This window comes from Heptranchias perlo, chromosome 20 (assembly GCF_035084215.1).
Source record: "Heptranchias perlo isolate sHepPer1 chromosome 20, sHepPer1.hap1, whole genome shotgun sequence".
Classification (NCBI taxonomy): Eukaryota; Metazoa; Chordata; class Chondrichthyes; order Hexanchiformes; family Hexanchidae; genus Heptranchias; species Heptranchias perlo.
This window is the reverse complement of record NC_090344.1, coordinates 52,740,309-52,763,877: the sequence shown is the minus strand read 5'-3', so window position 1 is coordinate 52,763,877 and position 23,569 is coordinate 52,740,309. Positions and strand designations below refer to the sequence as shown.

At 50.7% G+C, this 23,569-nt stretch overlaps 1 protein-coding gene across 2 annotated transcripts in view; it reads left to right on the top strand.

Moving 5' to 3' along the window:
* si:dkey-220o5.5 (actin filament-associated protein 1-like 2) overlaps positions 1-23,569 on the top strand; it is a 100,712-nt gene that overhangs the window by 38,650 nt on the left and 38,493 nt on the right. For both annotated transcript variants that reach the window (XM_068001397.1, XM_068001398.1), the window contains exons 2-4: positions 7,073-7,222; positions 7,878-7,955; positions 9,192-9,283. In XM_068001397.1, coding sequence (XP_067857498.1) covers positions 7,073-7,222; positions 7,878-7,955; positions 9,192-9,283 — 320 coding nt within the window. The remainder of the gene's footprint in view (positions 1-7,072; positions 7,223-7,877; positions 7,956-9,191; positions 9,284-23,569) is intronic.

Genomic DNA, 23,569 nt, shown 5'->3' with positions numbered 1-23,569 from the left:
ATCGAATCGGGCCAGGACCTACTCCGTTAATGGTAGGGCGTTGGGGAGAGTTATAGAACAAAGAGATCTAGGAGTACAGGTTCATAGCTCCTTGAAAGTGGAGTCACAGGTGGATAGGGTGGTGAAGAAGGCATTCAGCATGCTTGGTTTCATTGGTCAGAACATTGAATACAGGAGTTGGGATGTCTTGTTGAAGTTGTACAAGACATTAGTAAGGCCACACTTGGAATACTGTGTACAGTTCTGGTGACCCTATTATAGAAAGGATATTATTAAACTAGAAAGAGTGCAGAAAAAATTTATTAGGATGCTACCGGGACTTGATGGTTTGACTTATAGGGAGAGGTTAGATAGACTGGGACTTTTTTTCCCTGGAGAGTAGGAGGTTAAGGGGTGATCTTATAGAAGTCTATAAAATAATGAGGGGCATAGATAAGGTAGATAGTCAAAATCTTTTCCCAAAGGTAGGGGAGTCTATAACGAGGGGACATAGATTTAAGGTGAGAGGGGAGAGATACAAAAGGGTCCAGAGGGGCAATTTTTTCACTCAAAGGGTGGTGAGTGTCTGGAACGAGCTGCCAGAGGCAGTAGTAGAGGCGGATATAATTTTGTCTTTTAAAAAGCATTTGGACAGTTACATGGGTAAGATGGGTACAGAGGGATATGGGCCAAGTGCAGGCAATTGGGACTAGCTTAGTGGTATAAACTGGGCGACATGGACATGTTGGGCCGAAGGGCCTGTTTCCATGTTGTAACTTCTATGATTCTATGATTAGGGACAAAAAAGGAGATCTTCTTGTGGAGGCAGAGGGCATGGCTAAGGTAGTAAATGAATACTTCACATTGGTCTTCACTAGAGAAGAGGATGCTGCCAATGTAGCAGTAAAGGAGGAGGTAGTAGCGATATTGGAGAGGATAAAAATAGGTAAAGAGGAGATACTTAAAAGATTGGCAGTGCTCAAAGTAGAAAAGTCACCTGGTCCAGGTGAGATGCATCCTCGGTTACTGAGGGAAGTAAGGGTGGAAATTGCGGAGGCTCTGGCCACAATCTTCCTCAGATATGGGGGCGGTGCCGGAGGATTGGAGGATTGCAAATGTTACACCCCTGTTCAAAAAAGGGGAGAGGGATAAACCCGGCAATTACAGGCCAGTCAACCTGACGTCGGTGGTGGGGAAACTTTTAGAGACAATAATCCAGGACAAAATTAATTGGTACTTGGAAAAGTCTGGGCTAATAAATGAAAGTCAGCACAGATTTGTTAAAGGAAAATCATGTTTGACTAATTAATTGAGATCTTTGATGAAGTAACGGAGAGGGTTGATGAGAGTAGTGTGATTGATGCTGTATATATGGACTTTCAAAAGGCATTTGATAAAGTACCACATAAGAGACTTGTCAGCAAAATTAAAGCCTATGGGATTAAAGGGACAGTGGCAGCGTGAATACAAAATTGGCTAAGGGACAGAAGGCAGAGAGTAGTGGTGAACGGTTGTTTTTCAGACTGGAGGGAAGTATACAGTGGTGTTCCCCAGGGGTCAGTATTAGGACCAATGCTTTTTTTGATATATATTAATGACCTGGGTATAGAGGGTATAATTTCAAAGTTTGCAGAGGACATGAAACTCAGAAATGTAGTTAACAATGTGGAGGACAGTAACAGACTTCAGGAGGACAGAGACAGACTGGTGAAATGGGCAGACACATGGCAGATGTAATTTAACAGAGAAGGGTGAAGTGATATTTTGGTAGGAAGAATGAGGAGAGGCATAATAAACTAAATGGTACAATTTTAAGGGGTGTGCAGAAACAGAGAGACCTCGGGTGCACATACACAAATCTTTGAAGGTGGCAGGACAAGTTGAGAAGGCTGTTAAAAAAGCATACAGGATCCTGGATTTTATTGAGAGGCACCGGGGTTTAAATTGGATAACCCCCCGAATCCGGGTGCGGGGGTCACGGTGCGCATGTGAGATTCGTGCTCCCTGCTCACTTACCTGATTCCAGCACAAGCAGCCAGGCCTGGCTGCATTGTTCAGTGGTGGGGACCAGATATCGTGTGAGTGGCTCGCACTTCTTAAAGGCAGCCTGCACCTCATATTTGCAAAATATAAGATACGGATCCGCACGGAATCTGAACAGAGGTCAGACATCACACACGTAAAACACAGATGCGGGTCCCGCCCCTACATTTGCAAACTGTTGAGTTATGTTAAAACATTGAATAAAGGTTGCGCACTACTAAATCCCACATCCTCCAATCTACATGCCAGACCTCAGCAATCAGCCGATCTGAGTTTGTACCAGGCCTGCGAGAGAGCCTGCACCAAGGTTCTCTGCTGATGCACTAGAGGCCTTGGTGCAAGAGGCGGACAGAAGGAGGGACATTCAGCGGGGGCAAGAGGCCCTCCAGACATAGTCAAGAGGCAGTAGGGGACAAAGTCAATGCCAGGCACATAGCACCATGAATATGGATGCAGTGCAGGAAGAAGTTCAATGCTTTGACATGAGTGGTCAAGGCGAGTGAGGTCAACTGTCAAGTAGCATCTCCTACCAACTACACCACGAGCCGTGGCCACTGCTCCATGCACTATAATCCCCATCTCCCACATACCAACAAACTCTTTCAATCAGTACTCAACTCTTCCAACTAGATGCTTCCTCTCACCCTCACACATTACCACTGTTGCAAGCCGCATACCCACAACTCACAGGACACAAACACTGGCATCTATTCAACCATGACAGGCACATCACCCAAACATCCTGCAGGACACTCATTGACACACGTCTCGCTTTATTGCAGGAGAAGGTGACGCATATCAGGAGGCAGCAAGTGGCAGTGGCATTTAGCCCCTCGAGCCTGTTCTGCCATTCAATGAGATCATGGTTGGCCTTTGACCTAACTCCATATCCCTCAATACCCTTGGTTAACAAAAATCTATCAATCTCAGATTTAAAATTCACAACTGAGCTAGCATCAACTGCCATTTGCAGAAGGGCGTTCCAAACTTCTCCCACCCTTTGCGTGTAGAAGTGTTTCCTAACTTCACTCCTGCAAGTCCTGGCTCTAAATGTTAGGCTACGTCCCCGAGTCTTAGTATTCAAGTATAGGAGACCTCCAAAAACAGGTACAAATGCATCAGCAGCCAGAAGCAATAATCCTGCAACTAACTTGTAAATCCTGCATGGTCCCTTTAAATAGCACTGGTGTTGAGGGGGTGTCCTCCAGGTCGTCTATGACATGTTCAGCTGTTTGTGGTTCAGACAGTGGGTTGGCTGGAACACTGAGTACCAAAATGGTATCTATCCTTTTAAATCAGCATTGCACACTGATCTAATGCATATTCTCCTTACTTTACATGGTACTGGCGTTCGTATCTGCGCGTGCGCAAACGCCTTTACCAAGATGGCGTCCGGCACACGTCACGCTAGAAGCATGGTGAAATGGTCCATTTCTCCTCGATCTGTAGCAGCCAATTGATCACTCCATACCTCTCTCTCTCTCTCTTTCACTTCTTTTCTCTCGTTTTCTCTTTCATTCTCTTTTTCTGCTTTTCTCTCACTCTTCCTTTTTTTCTTTCTTTCTCTCCTGTCTTGCTCTCTCCTGTCTTGCTCTCTCTTGTCTTTCATTAACATTCGAGGTGTTTTTTGTTGAGTATCCATGAGAAATGATACAATAATGAAAGAGCAGGGGAGTGGGAGTAATTGGATAGCTCTTTCAAAGAGCTGGCACAGGCACGATGGGCCAAATGGCCTCCTCCTGTGCTGTAAGATTCTATGATGTGTTAAAATGTGTCAGTTAACCTCGTGGAACTGATGATGTAAAAGTTGATGTGAACGTTTACCAGTGATGGAGATGGAACAATGAAAGGTTAAAACTCTATAGGATGCATCAAATCACCAACAGTTGGTTTATTCTGTGGCACAGTTACCTCCACTGCTCAGAGATTCCTTTTTTTCCCCCCTTCACAAGGAGATGCAGAAATTATTGTGAGTTAACAATGAGATCCTTTGTGATAGGCTCTGAGATACTCTGGTGTTTATAAACTGCTTCATTCAGCCAGAGTCCAAGCTCTGAACCAGACAATATTAACCTTCTTTCATGGAGCACAGAGAGTAAAGACTATTCATTCTCGTAACACAAGCACTTGTTCAGGCAACTGGATGAATGGGACAAGATTCATACTGTGGTGTCCCACAATGTATGTATCTTTGACAGTACATCAGAGAGACAGTGCTCTTGTTTGTGTTTCACGACCAATGAAAGCCAACCTGCACAATAACAACAGAAATATTTTTTCAATTTTTTTTCTTATTTTTCTTTCCCCCGCGATTCTCCTCCCCACGCCCCCACCCCCAAACCAATCTCCATGTGCCACACAATCTCCGTGGGACACCTGCTCCCATATTTCCAATGACGCCAGTCTGAACCTCTGCCAGGGCACAGGACAGCTGGGCAGTGAATCTTTTTCTCCTTCTCATCAGTTTTTTTCATTCGTTCATGGGATGTGGGCGTCGCTGGTGAGGCCAGCATTTATTGCCCATCCCTAATTGCCCTTGAGAAGGTGGTGGTGAGCCGCCTTCTTGAACCGCTGTAGTCCATGTGGTGAAGGTTCTCCCACAGTGCTGTTAGGAAGGGAGTGCCAGGATTTTGACCCAGCGACGATGAAGGAACGGCGATATATTTCCAAGTCAGGATGGTGTGTGACTTGGAGGGGAACGTGCAGGTGGTGTTGTTCCCATGTGTCTGCTGCTCTTGTCCTTCTAGGTGGTAGAGGTCGCGGGTTTGGGAGGTGCTGTCGAAGGAGCCTTGGTGAGTTGCTGCAGTGCATCCTGTGGATGGTACACACTGCAGCCACGGTGCGCCGGTGGTGAAGGGAGTGAATGTTTAGGGTGGTGGATGGGGTGCTAATCAAGCGGGCTGCTTTGTCCAGGATGGTGTCGAGCTTCTTGAGTGTTGTTGGAGCTGCACTCATCCAGGCAAGTGGAGAGTATTCCATCACACTCCTGACTTGTGCCTTGTAGATTGTGGAAAGGCTTTGGGGAGTCAGGAGGTGAGTCACTTGCCGCAGAATACCCAGCCTCTGACCTGCTCTCGTAGCCACAGTATTTATATGGCTGGTCCAGTTAAGTTTCTTGTCAATGGTGGCCCCCAGGATGTTGATGGTGGGGGATTCGGCGATGGTAATGCCGTTGAATGTCAAGGGGGAGGTGGTCAGACTCTCTCTTGTTGGAGATGGTCATTGCCTGGCACTTGTCTGGCGTGAATGTTACTTGCCACTTATGAGCCCAAGCCTGGATGTTGTCCAGGTCTTGCTACATGCGGGCTCGGACTGCTTCATTATTTGAGGGGTTGCGAATGGAACTGAACACTGTGCAATCATCAGCGAACATCCCCATTTCTGACCTTATGATGGAGGGAAGGTCATTGAAGAAGCAGCTGAAGATGGTTGGGCCAAGGACACTGCCCTGAGGAACTCCTGCAGCAATGTCCTGGGGCTGAGATGATTGGCCTCCAACAACCACTACCATCTTCCTTTGTGCTAGGTATGACTCCAGCCACTGGAGAGTTTTCCCCCTGATTCCCATTGACTTCAATTTTACTGGGGCTCCTTGGTACCACACTCTGTCAAATGCTGCCTTGATGTCAAGGGCAGTCACTCTCACCTCACCTCTGGAATTCAACTCTTTTGTCCATGTTTGGACCAATGCTGTAATGAGGTCTGGAGCCGAGTGGTCCTGGCGGAACCCAAACTGAGCATCGGTAAGCAGGTTATTGGTGAGTAAGTGCCGCTTGATAGCACTGTCGATGACACCTTCCATCACTTTGCTGATGATTGAGAGTGGACTGATGGGGCGGTAATTGGCCCGATTGGATTTGTCCTGTTTTTTGTGGACAGGACATACCTGGGCAATTTTCCACATTGTCGGGTAGATGCCAGTGTTGTAGCTGTACTGGAACAGCTCCCCCCTCAACAACAACAACTTGCATTTATATATCACATTAACACAGTAAAATGTCCCAAGCCACTTCACAGGAGCGTTAGACAAAATTTGACACTGAGCCACATAAGGTGATATTAGGACAGGTGACCAAAAGCTTGGTCAAAGAGGTATGTTTTAAGGAGCATCTTAGTATCATTGTAGTTACAGCTAAGGAGGAGGCCATTCAACCCATCGTGCCTGTGCCAGCTCTTTGAAAGAGCTATCCAATTAGTCCCACTCCCCTGCTTTTTCCCCATAGCCCTGTAATTATTTTCCCTTCAAGTACTTATCCAATTCCCTTTTGAAAGTCACGGTTGAATCTGCTTCCACCACCCTTTCAGGCAGCGCATTCCAGATCATCACAACTCGCTGCATTAAAAAAATGTTTCCTCATGTTGCTTCTGGCTCTTTTGCCGATCACCTTAAATCTGAGTCCTCTGTTTACTGACCCTTCTGCCACTGGAAACAGTTTCTCCTCATTTACTCTAAAAGGAGGAGAGAGAGGCGGAGAGGTTTAGGGAGGAATTCCAGAGTTTCGGGCCTAGACAGCTGAAGGCACGGCTGCCAATGGTGGGTGAAGGAAATTGGGGATACACAAGAGGCCAGAGTTGGAGGAATTCAGAGTTCTCTGAGGATTGGAGGGGTGGAGGAGGATCAAGGTTGGCTGTGACGCTCCCATTGTTGATTAGCCTGCTAATACTCTTTTCATTGCTCATAGATGAAGAATGGGCACTTGGGTAAGGGACCAGGGGGTGACCAGAGCCTGTCAACCTGCAAAGAATCAATGCCTTCAGCAAAGGAGGAGATGAGAAAAGGCCATTCGTCCCATCAGATCACAGTCCCTCTTGCGCATTGACGGTCCCATCACTGCACTGGTCTATAACTGCACTTGGAATAATCTCATTGTTTGAATGTTAAGTCTCTTGAGTCATTGAAGAGGATTGGATGAGAGGATTGGATGAGTGGCTTGGGGTGATCCTTGCTTCCTATCATCCACTTAAAACTCCCAGGAAAATAGCAGTTCCACTGAGTGATGATTACACTAGGATGAACTGTGTAGCAATTATTGTCTCTGTTTCTCCCCAGATCTGGATCGGTTATTCTCTGAATTGCAGTCGTTCCTCAAGGTGTTGGACTCGGAGAATTTAAGTTGTGTTGCAGAGTCGAAGAAGGAATCTGTTGCGGAATTGCTTCAGGAGCTGAATGGGAGCCCGTGTACAGAACATTCCGGATTCAGTACGTACCGGCCATGGATACAGCTAGTCTCTGTTACATTACACCTGTGTTCCTATTGCATAAAATTCCTCTCCCTGATCCCAGCCGCTCCCAGGATTAAAAGTCTCTCTTTCTCAAAACACCTGTGTCTTCCCTACTCGCTCTCACAGACGGACAGAGGTCAAAGAGTTTCCCAGCACAATGGGCCAGAATCACTACGAGTTGCTTAATGTTTAGACTCTGGGAAGAACAACATCTGATTAGCATATTAACCACCTTTCACCTCACTTCGGATCCACGTCCCATTATGGGACTGTTGTAAGAAATAAACCCCAAGCTTTAACTTGTAACGTTGTTTAATGTAATTCATATCTACATCCTTTCTGTGAAAAAATGAACCGTGGCACATAGACTGAAATGCTGATCTCGCCATGTCGCTGTGAGGAGGTGCCAAATGGAGCCAACCAGGGCTGCATTAATACCGCCAGGGAGAAGGAACTCTGACTGGCAACACATTTACCAACAGAGTCACCAGGAGCTGGTACAACGTGTGCCCTAATAATTCCTAAATTGAGGAAGCGGGAACTTTAAGGGGAAGAGTTTAAACACCAGATTTGTAAATAGCTAAGCAATGATTGTAGATGGTATATAAGATTCTCCTGTGCTTCATTTCCAGCTGAGGATGCAGATTACATGTTCATGAGTTGTGTTACCTTGACGGAGAATCGCCTGGAGATGCAGCTCCACGAGAATGGTAGGTGCCATTCCCTTTCTTCATTACAGATTTCTTGGTGACCGTAAGTTAGAGTAACAGTGTGACTGAAAGTCAATAGGTGTCAGCAGGACTGACCTCGGGTATCTGTCCTCGGGTATCTGACCTCGGGTATCTGTCCTCGGGTATCTTGGTGTAAGTCGTGGGTCAGTGGGTAGCACTCTCTCCTCCTGAGTCAGGAGGTCGTGGGTTCAAGTCCCACTGCAGAGACTTGAGCACATAATCCAGGCTGACACTCCCAGTGCAGTACTGAGGGAGTGCTGCACTGTTCAAGGTGCCGTCTTTCGGATGAGATTTTAAACCGAGGCCCCTTCTGCCCTCTCAGGTGGATGTAAGAAATTCCATGACCGCTATTTCGAAGAACCGGCAGCATTCTTCCAGTGCCCTGGCCCCTCAATCAACATAACCAAATCAGGTTATCTGATCATTATCTCAATGCTGTTTGTGGGATCTTGCTGTGTGTAAATTGGCTGCCGTGTTTCCTACATTACAACAGTGACTGAACTTCAAAAGTACTTCATTGGCTGTAAAGCGCTTTGGGACGTCCTGAGGTTGTGAAAGGTGCTATAGAAATGCAATCTTCCTTTTCTGGGGAGCTGATAGTCGGAGGATTGTGTCAGCGAGAGAACTGTGTCTCTGCACCTGTGTTAGCCTGTGGATAACCAGCCTTCTCTGCAGAGCTCAGGATCTCCTGTGTAGTGAGCAGTGCCTTCTGCAGCTGATCAGCACCAGGAATGGAAAGCTAACTGTGGGCAGTGGCCTGGGGTCTGGTCACCGTCTCGTTCAGGTATAGGGTCTGCCGTCGCTAGACTGACTGGACTCTTGGACTACAATGCATATTAAGTTTTTTTTTATTCGTTCATGGGATGTGGGCGTCGCTGGCGAGGCCGGCATTTATTGCCCATCCCTAACACGAGTTTTAATCTTAGTATGGAGCCGAATGTGCTTTTGGCTTTTTATTAAATGTAATCTATCATTTCAATATTATTGAGCTAGGGTGAGGTAGAACTGGGAGTATAACCCAGGATATGATCTCATCAGGCAGTCGGTGAGGGGCAGTGTCCAGTGACAGAGAGGAAGTCAGTACTGGGCATTCCCAACATCACCGAGTTGTAGCAGTTAGGAATTGCACACTGTATTAATGTATTATCAGTGAGGACCGTGACAGTCTTCCTGAACAGTCCAAAACTTTGAAGCCATTCCACTGTTGTCCCACAGCAAATGACCTGCAGAATGTTCTAGAGATCATCGAAGACTCGGAAGACATTTCACCCTGTCCCCTGCCATCAGATGGTTTCCAAATGAAAGTGGTAAGGTCAAAGGTTATTTTATGATTTAATATAACGACTGATAATCAAGTACCTTAAATCACAAGAACATGAACTGCTCTGAACGGGACATCCTACAAACGCTTTAGAGATATACTCGGAGTCAGGGAGTGAGGCACACGGGCACAAAGTGTAGAAAACATCATCGCAGGCAGGAATTGGCTTTCTCCTGGGTTTATATGGCAGAAAGTCAGTGTCCCCACTGGTGGGCAGGAGCTGGTGTGCACCATTATCCAGCAGTGAGGCTGGCTGGGCTGACAGCAAGATCTTTTCATCGTGTTTCTTTCATACTAATTACATCACTACTTGAAGTGTTCCACAAACTAACAGCTGGATAAAGAAAGGCTGATCGTGTTTAAATGTCGGTGTGGCATCTGCTCACATCTGTTCCAGCTCATATTCGTGATGGCCACAACTTGTTCCTACCTGACCTCTGTTTTAAATCTCAAAGTTAGACTGGACACAAGACATCAACAGCGGTGAGACAAGTCTAACATCATCAGTGCACAGTTCCTGTCAACACGCTTTGGTTGGTTGTCAGGTGAGAGATGTTTCAATGTCGAGCATTCCCAGATCCGATATACCACAATCAGCTGCAGCAAGAAACACCTTAGAGCTCCCACACTTGGGGCACTGTGCACAGTTCTGGTCTGGTTAGCCCACACTTGGGGTACTGTGCACAGTTCTGGTCTGGTTAGCCCACACTTGGGGTACTGTGCACAGTTCTGGTCTGGTTAGACCACACTTGGGGTACTGTGCACAGTTCTGGTCTGGTTAGCCCACACTTGGGGTACTGTGCACAGTTCTGGTCTGGTTAGCCCACACTTGGGGTACTGTGCACAGTTCTGGTCTGGTTAGCCCACACTTGGGGTACTGTGCACAGTTCTGGTCTGGTTAGCCCACACTTGGGGTACTGTGCACAGTTCTGGTCTGGTTAGCCCACACTTGGGGTACTGTGCACAGTTCTGGTCTGGTTAGACCACACTTGGGGTACTGTGCACAGTTCTGGTCTGGTTAGCCCACACTTGGGGTACTGTGCACAGTTCTGGTCTGGTTAGACCACAGTTGGAGTACTGTGTACAGTTCTGGTCTGGTTAGCCCACACTTGGGGTACTTTGCACAGTTCTGGTCTGGTTAGCCCACACTTGGGGTACTTTGCACAGTTCTGGTCTGGTTAGACCACATTTGGAGTACTGTGCACAGTTCCGGTCTGGTTAGACCACACTTGGAGTACTGTGCACAGTTCTGGTCTGGTTAGCCCACACTTGGGGTACTGTGCACAGTTCTGGTCTGGTTAGACCACAGTTGAAGTACTGTGTACAGTTCTGGTCTGGTTAGCCCACACTTGGGGTACTTTGCACAGTTCTGGTCTGGTTAGCCCACACTTGGGGTACTTTGCACAGTTCTGGTCTGGTTAGACCACATTTGGAGTACTGTGCACAGTTCCGGTCTGGTTAGACCACACTTGGAGTACTGTGCACAGTTCTGGTCTGGTTAGCCCACACTTGGGGTACTGTGCACAGTTCTGGTCTGGTTAGACCACAGTTGGAGTACTGTGTACAGTTCTGGTCTGGTTAGCCCACACTTGGGGTACTTTGCACAGTTCTGGTCTGGTTAGACCACACTTGGAGTACTGTGCACAGTCCTGGTCTCCATATTATAAAAAGGATATCGAGGCACTGGAGAAGGTGCAAAAAAGATTCACAAGGATAGTACCAGAACTCAGAGATTTATAACTATCAGGAAAGACTGAACAGCTGGGGCTCTTTTTTCTCTAGAAAAGAGAGAGCTGAGGGGTGACCAAACAGAGGGCTTTAAGATTATGAAAGGTTTGATAGGGTAGACGTAGAGAAAATGTTTCTACTTGTGGGGGAGACCAGAACTAGGGGCCATAAATATAAGATAGTCACGAATAAATCCAATAGGGAATTCAGTCAGGAGAAACGACTTTACCCAGAGAGTGGTTAGCATGTGGAACGCATTGAGGCGAATAGCATAGACGCATTTAAGGGGAAGCTAGATATGTACATGAGGGAGAAAGGAATAGAAGGATGTGCTGATAGAGTTAGAAGAAGTAGGGAGGGAGGAGGCTCGTGTGGAGCATAAACATGGAGCAGTGGGGCCGAATGGCCTGTTTCTGTCCTGTAAATCCTATGTAATTCCTCTACTCCTTGGCCTAGCCCCAGAACGGCTCTATCAGTGTGTGGCACTTGTATTGTGCTGCTCACCTCTGTCACAGTGCTATGGCCGAGGATCATTGATCATTTAATAGAAGCATTCTGAATTCCAGTTTCCCCCCTTTCTCTGGTAATGTTAACGGAAATGGCCCAGAGACTCGATGACTCGGCATCCACAGCTCCCTGGGGTAGAGAATTCCAAAGATTCATGGCCCCCTGAGTCCTCCTCATCTCAGTCCGAAATATCCTGAGACTTATCCTTATCCTGAGACTATGCCCCCTAGTTCTAGACTCTCCAGCCAGGGGAAACAATCTCTCAGCATCTACCCTGTCAAGCCCTCTCAGATTCTCATATGTTTCAATGAGATCACCTCTCATTCTTCTAAACAGAGATCGATAGATTTCTAGGTATTAAAGGCATCAAGGGATATGGGGATGGTGCAGGAAAATAGTTTTGAGGTGAAGATCAGCCATGATCTTGTTGAATGGCGGAGCAGGCTCGAAGGGCTGGATGGCCTACTCCTGCTCCTATTTCTCATGTTCTTACGTTCTTAAGCTCCAGAGAGCCCATTGTACTTAACCTCTCTTCATAGGACAACCCCCTCATCCCAGGAATCAATCCACACAGATGATAAGATAGTATCTCAACTGGTTGTCAAATTAATACAATCCCCCATGGTGCCCGTTGTTAAATGACTGCTCCTGTACTGAGAATTCAGCTCCTGACACACTGTTGGGCTCAGTATAGCTCCCAGCCAGTTCCCATACACGATCACCAGTCAATGATAAAAATTTTATAAAAATCAGCCACAATGGACAAGAAAGAAACAGTTAAAAAGAGTCCTAATGGTTTGTTTGCAGCTGTTTTTAAAAAAACGTTTCGAAGACGTGAGGCTCTCTGCTAAAAATCACCCTGTTTATGTTATGAAGGAAATAGGGAAGTGTCACAAATTTTAACAATCTTGCAACCACCCAAAAAATAATGCTGTCAAGGAAAAAGCAACTGCCAAAAGTGATCCAGAAATCCAATAGTCTCCATAGAATGATAAAATGAAGAAAATATCGCACATCCCTGCATCCAAGGCCCAGACAGGATTATCGTTTATTCAATTAAATAGTCAGACCGAATTTTATGCAACAAAAGTCAGCTGCAAAGCCTCTAATGTAACCAAAAGGTTCCCCTCGCCCTCCTCCTCCTCCTCCCCCGCCCCTCGCCCTCCTCCTCCTCCTCCCCCGCCCCTCGCCCTCCTCCTCCTCCTCCCCCGCCCCTCGCCCTCCTCCTCCTCCTCCCCCGCCCCTCGCCCTCCTCCTCCTCCTCCCTGGCCCCCCTCGCTCTCCTCCACTACCTCTCCCTCCAGCCTCTCGCCCCCCCCCACCGCCCGCGGCCCCCTCTACCCCACCGCCCCGCGGCCCCCTCGCCCCCCCCCCCACCGCCCGCGGCCCCCTCGCCCCCCCCCCCACCGCCTGCGGCCCCCTCGCCCCCCCCAACCGCCCGCGGCCCCCTCGCCCCCCCCCCCCCACCGCCTGCGGCCCCCTCGCCCCCCACCGCCTGCGGCCCCCTCGCCCCCCCCCCCCCACCGTCCGCGGCCCCCTCGCCCCCTCGCCCCCCCCCCCCCACCGTCCGCGGCCCCCTCGCCCCCCCCCCCCACCGTCCGCGGCCCCCTCGCCCCCCCCCCCCCCACCGTCCGCGGCCCCCTCGCCCCCCCCCCCCCACCGTCCGCGGCCCCCTCGCCCCCCCCCCCCACCGCCCGCGGCCCCCTCGCCCCCCCCCCCACCGCCCGCGGCCCCCTCGCCCCCCCCCCCCCACCGCCCCGCGGCCCCCTCGCCCCCCCCCCCACCGCCCGCGGCCCCCTCTACCCCACCGCCCCGCGGCCCCCTCGCCCCCCCCCCACTGCCCGCGGCCCCCTCTACCCCACCGCCCCGCGGCCCCCTCGCCCCCCCCCACCGCCTGCGGCCCCCTCGCCCCCCCCCCACCGCCCGCGGCCCCCTCGCCCCCCCCCCCCCACCGCCTGCGGCCCCCTCGCCCCCCCCCACCGCCTGCGGCCCCCTCGCCCCCCACCGCCTGCGGCCCCCTCGCCCCCCCCCCCACCGTCCGCGGCCCCCTCGCCCCCCCCCCACCGTCCGCGGCCCCCTCGCCCCCCCCCCCCACCGCCTGCGGTCCCCTCGCCCCCCCCCCCCCACCGCCCGCGGCCCCCTCGCCCCCCCCCCACCGCCCGCGGCCCCCTCGCCCCCCCCCCCCACCGCCTGCGGCCCCCTCGCCCCCCCCCCCCCACCGCCCGCGGCCCCCTCGCCCCCCCCCCACCGCCCGCGGCCCCCTCGCCCCCCCCCCCACCGCCCACGGCCCCCTCGCCCCCCCCCCCCACCGCCTGCGGCCCCCTCGTCCCCCCCCCCACCGCCCGCGGCCCCCTCGCCCCCCCCCCCACCGCCCGCGGCCCCCTCGCCCCCCCCCCACCGCCCGCGGCCCCCTCGCCCCCCCCCCCACCGCCCCGCGGCCCCCTCGCCCCCCCCCCACCGCCCGCGGCCCCCTCGCCCCCCCCCCCACCGCCCGCGGCCCCCTCGCCCCCCCCCCACCGCCCGCGCCCCCCCTCGCCCCCCCCCCACCGCCTGCGGCCCCCTCACCCCCCCCCACCGCCCCGCGGCCCCCTCCGTGTGTAAGGATCACGGAGGAGCCCTTCTTTCCGGTGCAGACTGATTTGTTTTCTGTCCTGGGTTGACGTTGGGCTGCTGCTGACTGGCATGGTTCCAGACTGGAGTCCGTGACCCCTTGCACTCCCGCAGATCCTCTAATGAGTGGCACTAATGAGGCTACATCAAAGAAACGCCTTTGAAGATTATGGCCCATCAGCCCAATTAGCCGCTAACAGCCCTTACAATTCCACTTTAACCCACTCCCCACCTTATGGTACTTTTTTCCAATGTGACTTTATGGTCACGCAATACAGAGTGTGTACGTTGAAAGTTAAATAAATTAGTGCTTGCACCTTTTATGCCAAATCTAGCAACTTTATAGGTTGAAATTGCTTCCGTATTAGTGATTTGGTGGCTGAAAGAGAAATCCTACATCCTAGGGTTCTATAAGAGGTGGCTGCAGAGATAGTGGATGCATTGGTTGTGATCTTCCAAAATTCCCTAGATTCTGGAACGGTCCCAGCGGATTGGAAGGTAGCAAATGTAACACCGCTATTCAAGAAAGCAGGGAGAAAGAAAACAGGGAACTACAGGCCTGACATCAGTTGTCGGGAAAATGCTGGAATCCATTATTAAGGAAGTGGTAACAGGGCACTTAGAAAATCATAATATGATTAGGCAGAGTCAACATGGTTTTATGAAGGGGAAATTGTGTTTGACAAACTTATTAGAGTTTTTTGAGGATGTAACTAGGAGGGTAGATAAAGGGGAACCAGTGGATGTAGTATATTTGGATTTTCAAAAGGCATTCGATAAGCTGCCACATAAAAGGTTGTTACACAAGATAAGGGCTCATGGGGTTGGGGGTAACATATTAGCATGGATAGAGGATTGGTTAATGGACAGAAAACAGAGAGTAGGGATAAACGGGTCATTCTCAGGTTGGCAGGCTGTAACTAGTGGGGTGCTGCAAGGATCAGTGCTTGGGCCTCAGCTATTTACAATCTATATTAATGACTTAGATGAAGGGACCAAGTGTAATGTATCCAAGTTTGCTGACGATACAAAGCTAGGTGGGAAAGTAAGTTATGAGGAGGATGCAAAGAGTCTGCAAAGGGATATAGACAGATTAAGTGAGTGGGCAAGAAGGTGGCAGATGGAGTATAATGTGGGGAAATGTGAGATTATTCACTTTGGTGGGAAGAATAGAAAAACAGAATATTTTTTAATGGTGAGAAACTATTAAATGTTGATGTTCAGAGAGACTTGGGTGTCCCAGTACAAGAAACACAAAAAGTTAGTATGCAGGTACAGCAAGCAATTAGGAAAGGGCAAATGGCACATTGGCCTTTATTGCAAGGGGGTTGGAGTACAAGAGTAAGGAAGTCTTAGTACAGTTGTACAGGGCTTCAGTGAGACCTCACTGGGAGTACTGCCTACAGTTTTGGTCTCCTTATCTAAGAAAGGATATATTTGCCTTCGAGGTGGTGCAGCAAAGATTCACTAGATTAATTCCTGGGATGTCCTATGAAGAGAGGTTGAGTAGAATGGGCCAATACTGTCTGGAGTTTAAACATAGAAACATAGAAAATAGGAGCAAGAGTAGGCCATTCGGCCCTTCGGGCCTGCTCCGCCATTCAAAATGATCATGGCTGATCGTCTAACTCACTACCCTGTTCCCGCTTTTTCCCCATATCCCTTGATCCCTTTAGCATTAAGAAATAGATCTATCTCCTTCTTGAATACATCTAATGACTTGGCCTCCACTGCCTTCTGTGGTAGAGAATTCCACAGGTTCACCACCCTCTGAGTGAAGAAATTTCTCCTCATCTCGGTTCTAAATGGCATACCCCGTATCCTGAGACTGTGACCCCTGGTTCTGGACTCCCCAGCCATCGGGAACATGCTCCCTGCATCTAGTCTGTCTAGTCCTGTTAGAATTTTATATGTTTCGATGAGATCACCTCTCATTCTTCTAAACTCTAGTGAATATAGGCCTAGTCGACCCAATCTCTCCTCATACGTCAGCCCTGCCATCCCAGGAATCAGTCTGGTTGCGCCAGACAGGAATGATTAATTGTTGTAATTCCTGCACACGTTCTTTAAATATTAGCCATTGCCTATCCACCGTCATCCCTTTTAGTAAAGTTCCCCAATCGATCATAGCCAACTCGCACCTCATACTTTCGTAATTTCCTTTATTTAGATTCAGGACCCTAGTTTCGGATTCAACTACTTCACTCTCCATCTTAATGAGGAATTCTATCATGTTATGGTCGATCTTCCCAAAGGGACCCCGCACAACAAGATTGTTAATTAATCCTTTCTCATTGCACAATACCCAGTCTAGGATCGCCTGTTCTCTAGTTGGTTCCTCAATGTATTGGTCCAGAAAACCATGACATACACACTCCAGGAATTCCTCCCCCACAGTATTATTGCTAATTTGGTTTGACCAATCTATATGTATATTAAAGTCACCCATAATTATAGTTGTACCCTTCTTGCATGCGTCTCTAATTTCCTGTTTAATGCCCTCCCCTACATCCCCACTACTGTCTGGGGGCCTATAGACAACCCCCACCAACGTTTTCTGCCCCATTGGTGTTTCTTAGCTCCACCCATACAGATTCCACATTGTGATTTTCCGAGCCAATATCCTTCCTCGCTATTGCATTGATTTCCTCCTTTACTAACAACGCTACCCCTCCTCCTTTCCCTTTTTTCCTGTCCTTCCTAAATATTGAATACCCCTGGATGTTCAGTTCCCATCCTTGGTCACCCTGCAGCCATGTCTCCGTAATCGCAACTATATCATAACCGTTAATATCTATCTGCGCTGTTAATTCATCTACCTTATTGCGAATGCTCCGCGCATTAAGACACAATGCCTTGAGACTTGTCTTTTTAAGATTGCTAGTCATCTTAGTTTTATTTTGCACTGTGGCCCTATTTGTTTTTCGCCCTTGTTTTCTCTGCCTTCCACTATTGCTTCTTCCCTTTCTGTCTTTTGTTTCTATCCTTGTTTCCCCCTCCTCTGTCTCCCTGCTCAGGTTCCCATCCCCCTGCCATTCTAGTTTAAACCTTCCCCAACAGCACTAGCAAACACCCCCGCGAGGACATCGGTCCCGGTCCTGCTCGGGTGTAACCCGTCCCGCTTGTACAGGTCCCACCTTCCCCAGAACCGGTCCCAATGTCCCAGGAATCTAAATCCCTCCCTCCTACACCATCCCTGCAGCCACGCACTCATCTGGTCTATTCTCCTGTTCCTATACTCACTAGCACGTGGCACTGGTAGTAATCCTGAGATCACTACCTTTGAAGTCCTGCTTTTTAATTTATCTCCTAACTCCTTAAATTCACCTTGCAGGATCTCATCCCTTATTTTACCTATGTCGTTGGTACCGATATGGACCACGACTACTGGCTGTTCACCCTCCCCCTCCAGAATGCCCTGCAGCCGCTCCGTGACATCCTTGACCCGAGCACCAGGGAGGCAACATACCATCCTGGAGTCACGTTTACGGCCGCAGAAATGCCTATCTGTTCCCCTTACAATTGAATCCCCTATCACTATAGCCCTGCCACTCTTCTTCCTCCCCTCCTGTGCAGCAGAGCCACCCGTGGTGCCACGAACCTGGCTCTTGCTGCTTTCCCCTGATAAGCCATCTCCCCAACAGTATCCAAAGCAGAATATCTGTTTGAGAGGGAGATGGCCCCAGGGGACTCCTGCTCTACCTGCCTAGTCCTTTTACTCTGCCTGGCGGTCACCCATTTCCTTTCTGCCTGCGTAATCTTTACCTGCGGTGTGACCACCTCACTGAACGTGCTATCCACGATAGTCTCAGCATCGCGGATGCTCCACAGTGAATCCACCAGCAGCTCCAGCTCTGAAATACGGTTAGCCAGTCGCTGCAGCTGGACACACTACCTGCACACATGGTCGCCAGGGACACCTGTAGTGTCCATGACTTCCCACATAGTGCAGGAGGAGCATATCACGGGTGCGAGCTCTGCTGCCATGACTTGCCTTAGATTTAAACTGCGCTCACCTCTCGGACTCTCCTTTTACACAGCGCTCACCTCTCGGACTCTCCTTTTACACCACGCTCACCTCTCGGACTCTCCTTTTACACCGCGCTCACCTCTCGGACTCTCCTTTTACACCGTGCTCACCTCTCGGACTCTCCTTTTACACTGCGCTCACCTCTCGGACTCTCCTTTTACACCGTGCTCACCTCTCGGACTCTCCTTTTACACCGCGCTCACCTCTCGGACTCTCCTTTTACACTGCGCTCACCTCTCGGACTCTCCTTTTACACCGTGCTCACCTCTCGGACTCTCCTTTTACACCGTGCTCACCTCTCGGACTCTCCTTTTACACTGCGCTCACCTCTCGGACTCTCCTTTTACACCGTGCTCACCTCTCGGACTCTCCTTTTACACTGCGCTCACCTCTCGGACTCTCCTTTTACACCGTGCTCACCTCTCGGACTCTCCTTTTACACCGCGCTCACCTCTCGGACTCTCCTTTTACACCGCGCTCACCTCTCAGACTCTCCTTTTACACTGAGCTCACCTCTCGGACTCTCCTTTTACACCGCGCTCACCTCTCGGACTCTCCTTTTACACCGCGCTCACCTCTCGGACTCTCCTTTTACACTGCGCTCACCTCTCGGACTCTCCTTTTACACTGTGCTCACCTCTCGGACTCTCCTTTTACACCGTGCTCACCTCTCGGACTCTCCTTTTACACTGCGCTCACCTCTCGGACTCTCCTTTTACACCGTGCTCACCTCTCGGACTCTCCTTTTACACTGCGCTCACCTCTCGGACTCTCCTTTTACACTGCGCTCACCTCTCGGACTCTCCTTTTACACCGTGCTCACCTCTCGGACTCTCCTTTTACACCGTGCTTACCTCTCGGACTCTCCTTTTACACCGTGCTCACCTCTCGGACTCTCCTTTTACACCGCGCTCACCTCTCGGACTCTCCTTTTACACAGCGCTCTCCTCTCGGACTCTCCTTTTACACTGTGCTCACCTCTCGGACTCTCCTTTTACACCGTGCTCACCTCTCGGACTCTCCTTTTACACCGTGCTCACCTCTCGGACTCTCCTTTTACACCGTGCTCACCTCTCGGACTCTCCTTTTACACTGCGCTCACCTCTCGGACTCTCCTTTTACACCGCGCTCACCTCTCGGACTCTCCTTTTACACCGTGCTCACCTCTCGGACTCTCCTTTTACACCGTGCTCACCTCTCGGACTCTCCTTTTACACCGTGCTCACCTCTCGGACTCTCCTTTTACACCGTGCTCACCTCTCCGACTCTCCTTTTACACCGCGCTCACCTCTCGGACTCTCCTTTTACACCGCGCTCACCTCTCCGACTCTCCTTTTACACCGCGCTCACCTCTCGGACTCTCCTTTTACACTGCGCTCACCTCTCGGACTCTCCTTTTACACTGCGCTCACCTCTCGGACTCTCCTTTTACACTGCGCTCACCTCTCGGACTCTCCTTTTACACCGCGCTCACCTCTCCGACTCTCCTTTTACACCGCGCTCACCTCTCGGACTCTCCTTTTACACCGTGCTCACCTCTCGGACTCTCCTTTTACACCGCGCTCACCTCTCGGACTCTCCTTTTACACTGCGCTCACCTCTCGGACTCTCCTTTTACACTGCGCTCACCTCTCGGACTCTCCTTTTACACCGCGCTCACCTCTCGGACTCTCCTTTTACACCGCGCTCACCTCTCGGACTCTCCTTTTACACCGCGCTCACCTCTCGGACTCTCCTTTTACACCGCGCTCACCTCTCGGACTCTCCTTTTACACTGCGCTCACCTCTCGGACTCTCCTTTTACACCGTGCTCACCTCTCGGACTCTCCTTTTACACCGCGCTCACCTCTCGGACTCTCCTTTTAAACCGCGCTCACCTCTCGGACTCTCCTTTTACACTGCGCTCACCTCTCGGACTCTCCTTTTACACTGCGCTCACCTCTCGGACTCTCCTTTTACACTGCGCTCACCTCTCGGACTCTCCTTTTACACTGCGCTCACCTCTCGGACTCTCCTTTTACACTGTGCTCACCTCTCGGACTCTCCTTTTACACTGTGCTCACCTCTCGGACTCTCCTTTTACACTGAGCTCACCTCTCGGACTCTCCTTTTACACCGCGCTCACCTCTCGGACTCTCCTTTTACACTGTGCTCACCTCTCGGACTCTCCTTTTACACTGCGCTCACCTCTCGGACTCTCCTTTTACACCGCGCTCACCTCTCGGACTCTCCTTTTACACCGTGCTCACCTCTCGGACTCTCCTTTTACACTGCGCTCACCTCTCGGACTCTCCTTTTACACCGTGCTCACCTCTCGGACTCTCCTTTTACACTGCGCTCACCTCTCGGACTCTCCTTTTACACCGCGCTCACCTCTCGGACTCTCCTTTTACACTGTGCTCACCTCTCGGACTCTCCTTTTACACTGTGCTCACCTCTCTGACTCTCCTTTTACACTGTGCTCACCTCTCGGACTCTCCTTTTACACTGCGCTCACCTCTCGGACTCTCCTTTTACACTGCGCTCACCTCTCGGACTCTCCTTTTACACCGCGCTCACCTCTCGGACTCTCCTTTTACACTGTGCTCACCTCTCGGACTCTCCTTTTACACCGCGCTCACCTCTCGGACTCTCCTTTTACACCGCGCTCACCTCTCGGACTCTCCTTTTACACCGCGCTCACCTCTCGGACTCTCCTTTTACACTGTGTTCACCTCTCGGACTCTCCTTTTACACTGCGCTCACCTCTCGGACTCTCCTTTTCCACCGTGCTCACCTCTCGGACTCTCCTTTTACACCGTGCTCACCTCTCGGACTCTCCTTTTACACCGTGCTCACCTCTCGGACTCTCCTTTTACACCGCGCTCACCTCTCGGACTCTCCTTTTACACTGAGCTCACCTCTCGGACTCTCCTTTTACACTGCGCTCACCTCTCGGACTCTCCTTTTCCACCGTGCTCACCTCTCGGACTCTCCTTTTACACCGTGCTCACCTCTCGGACTCTCCTTTTACACCGTGCTCACCTCTCGGACTCTCCTTTTCCACCGTGCTCACCTCTCGGACTCTCCTTTTACACCGTGCTCACCTCTCGGACTCTCCTTTTACACTGCGCTCACCTCTCGGACTCTCCTTTTACACCGCGCTCACCTCTCGGACTCTCCTTTTACACTGTGCTCACCTCTCGGACTCTCCTTTTACACCGCGCTCACCTCTCGGACTCTCCTCCCGCTCTCGGACTCTCCTTTTACACCGCGCTCACCTCTCGGACTCTCCTCCCGCTCTCGGACTCTCCTTTTACACCGCGCTCACCTCTCGGACTCTCCTTTTACACTGCGCTCACCTCTCGGACTCTCCTTTTACACCGCGCTCACCTCTCGGACTCTCCTTTTACACTGCGCTCACCTCTCGGACTCTCCTTTTACACCGCGCTCACCACTCGGACTCTCCTTTTACACCGCGCTCACCTCTCGGACTCTCCTTTTACACTGCGCTCACCTCTCGGACTCTCCTTTTACACCGCGCTCACCTCTCGGACTCTCCTTTTACACTGCGTTCACCTCTCGGACTCTCCTTTTACACCGCGCTCACCTCTCGGACTCTCCTCCCGCTCTCGGACTCTCCTTTTACACCGCGCTCACCTCTCAGACTCTCCTTTTACACGGCGCTCACCTCTCGGACTCTCCTTTTACACCACGCTCACCTCTCGGACTCTCCTTTTACACCGCGCTCACCTCTCGGACTCTCCTTTTACACTGCGCTCACCTCTCGGACTCTCCTTTTACACCACGCTCACCTCTCGGACTCTCCTTTTACACCACGCTCACCTCTCGGACTCTCCTTTTACACCGCGCTCACCTCTCGGACTCTCCTTTTACACCGCGCTCACCTCTCGGACTCTCCTTTTACACTGTGCTCACCTCTCGGACTCTCCTTTTACACCGCGCTCACCTCTCGGACTCTCGGATTCATTTAGAAGAATGAGAGGTGATTTCATTGAAACATACAAGATTATGAGAGGGCTTGACAGGGTAGATGCTGAGAGATTGTTTCCCCTGGCTGGAGAGTCTAGAACCAGGGGCATAGTTGCAGGATAAGGGGTCGGACATTCAAGACTGAGATGAGGAGGAATTTCTTCACTCAGAGGGTTGTGAATCTTTGGAATTCTCTACCCCAGAGGGCTGTGGATGCTCAGTCATTGAATATATTTAAAGCTGAGATAGAGAGATTTTTGGACTCTCAGGGAACCAAGAGATATGGGGATCAGGCAGGAAAGTAGAGTTGAGGTTGAAGATTCTTATTGAATGGAGGAGCAGGCTCGAGGGGCTGTATGGCCGACTCCTGCTCCTATTTCTTATGTTCTAATTCAGTGAAGTCCATCCCATAGCGGATGAAATGAGCCCTCCCTCTGTCAGCATGTGTCAATGTAAGGAACTGGCTCATCACCTGCACTTCTCTCTGGTCTTTCCACATTACCATTAAACCCATCCGCTGAGGAATCCCTTTGGTTGTCAGCTGAAATGAGGCCTTCTGCAGTTTTTCCCAGATCCGTCCAGCCCCATCTCCTCATCCTGTTGCTGAGTGGGGCAAGTACCCCTGTCACTCAAAGGCACCCCCCATTCTCACTCCCAGCACCCCTTGCACAACTAACAAGGGGGAAAAGAACCTTGGGACCTCTGCCAAGCAGACCAAATGATGCACAGACCTGACTTGGAGCTGGAGAAACCTCCAGGAGGCTTCACCCCCAGCTGACATCCAAGGAAAAGTATCCCAGTTCCAATCACCATCTTCAGAAGAGGAGGGGAGAAAAGTTGAAAAAGATTGTTGTAAATGGTGCTGTAGAGTTCAAAGGGTTAATGGTGCAAGTGAGATATTTGAGACGATGGCAGTGTTGCTGTAAAATACTGGTTCATTCAGGGCACCAGTGATGAATTCTTGGCTCCCAACTATGGATGGTGTCCAATAATAACTGTACACACTTGCTTCTCCCCCACCCTCACCCTGTAAACCTTCGTTCTGTGTTTATCGTCCCTATCTGTCCGATTACATCGCAGTGTATGGAGGTTGGCTCAAAATACCAGCTGACCTCCGACCTGCTGTCTCACACCGTTCTCTGACCAACAGTATCCCGACAGTCCTCCAGGATGTCTCGGATCCCCTGTGTCAGCTGCGGAGTAGTGCAGTCCGGACATTACCTGCAACATCTGGAGTCAGGAGCGAGCACAGGTGTCCCAGGATTCTCCTGGATCAATCGGGATACTTGAAAGGTCTACCAGCAAGGAACCTGATCCCTCACTGTGCCAACGTTACATTTGAGCTGGGACTGATGGATCACTTCACTTTCAGCTGGTTCACCCCTGTATGTATATCGAATCTTCAAAAGTCATTGTTTGCTCTTC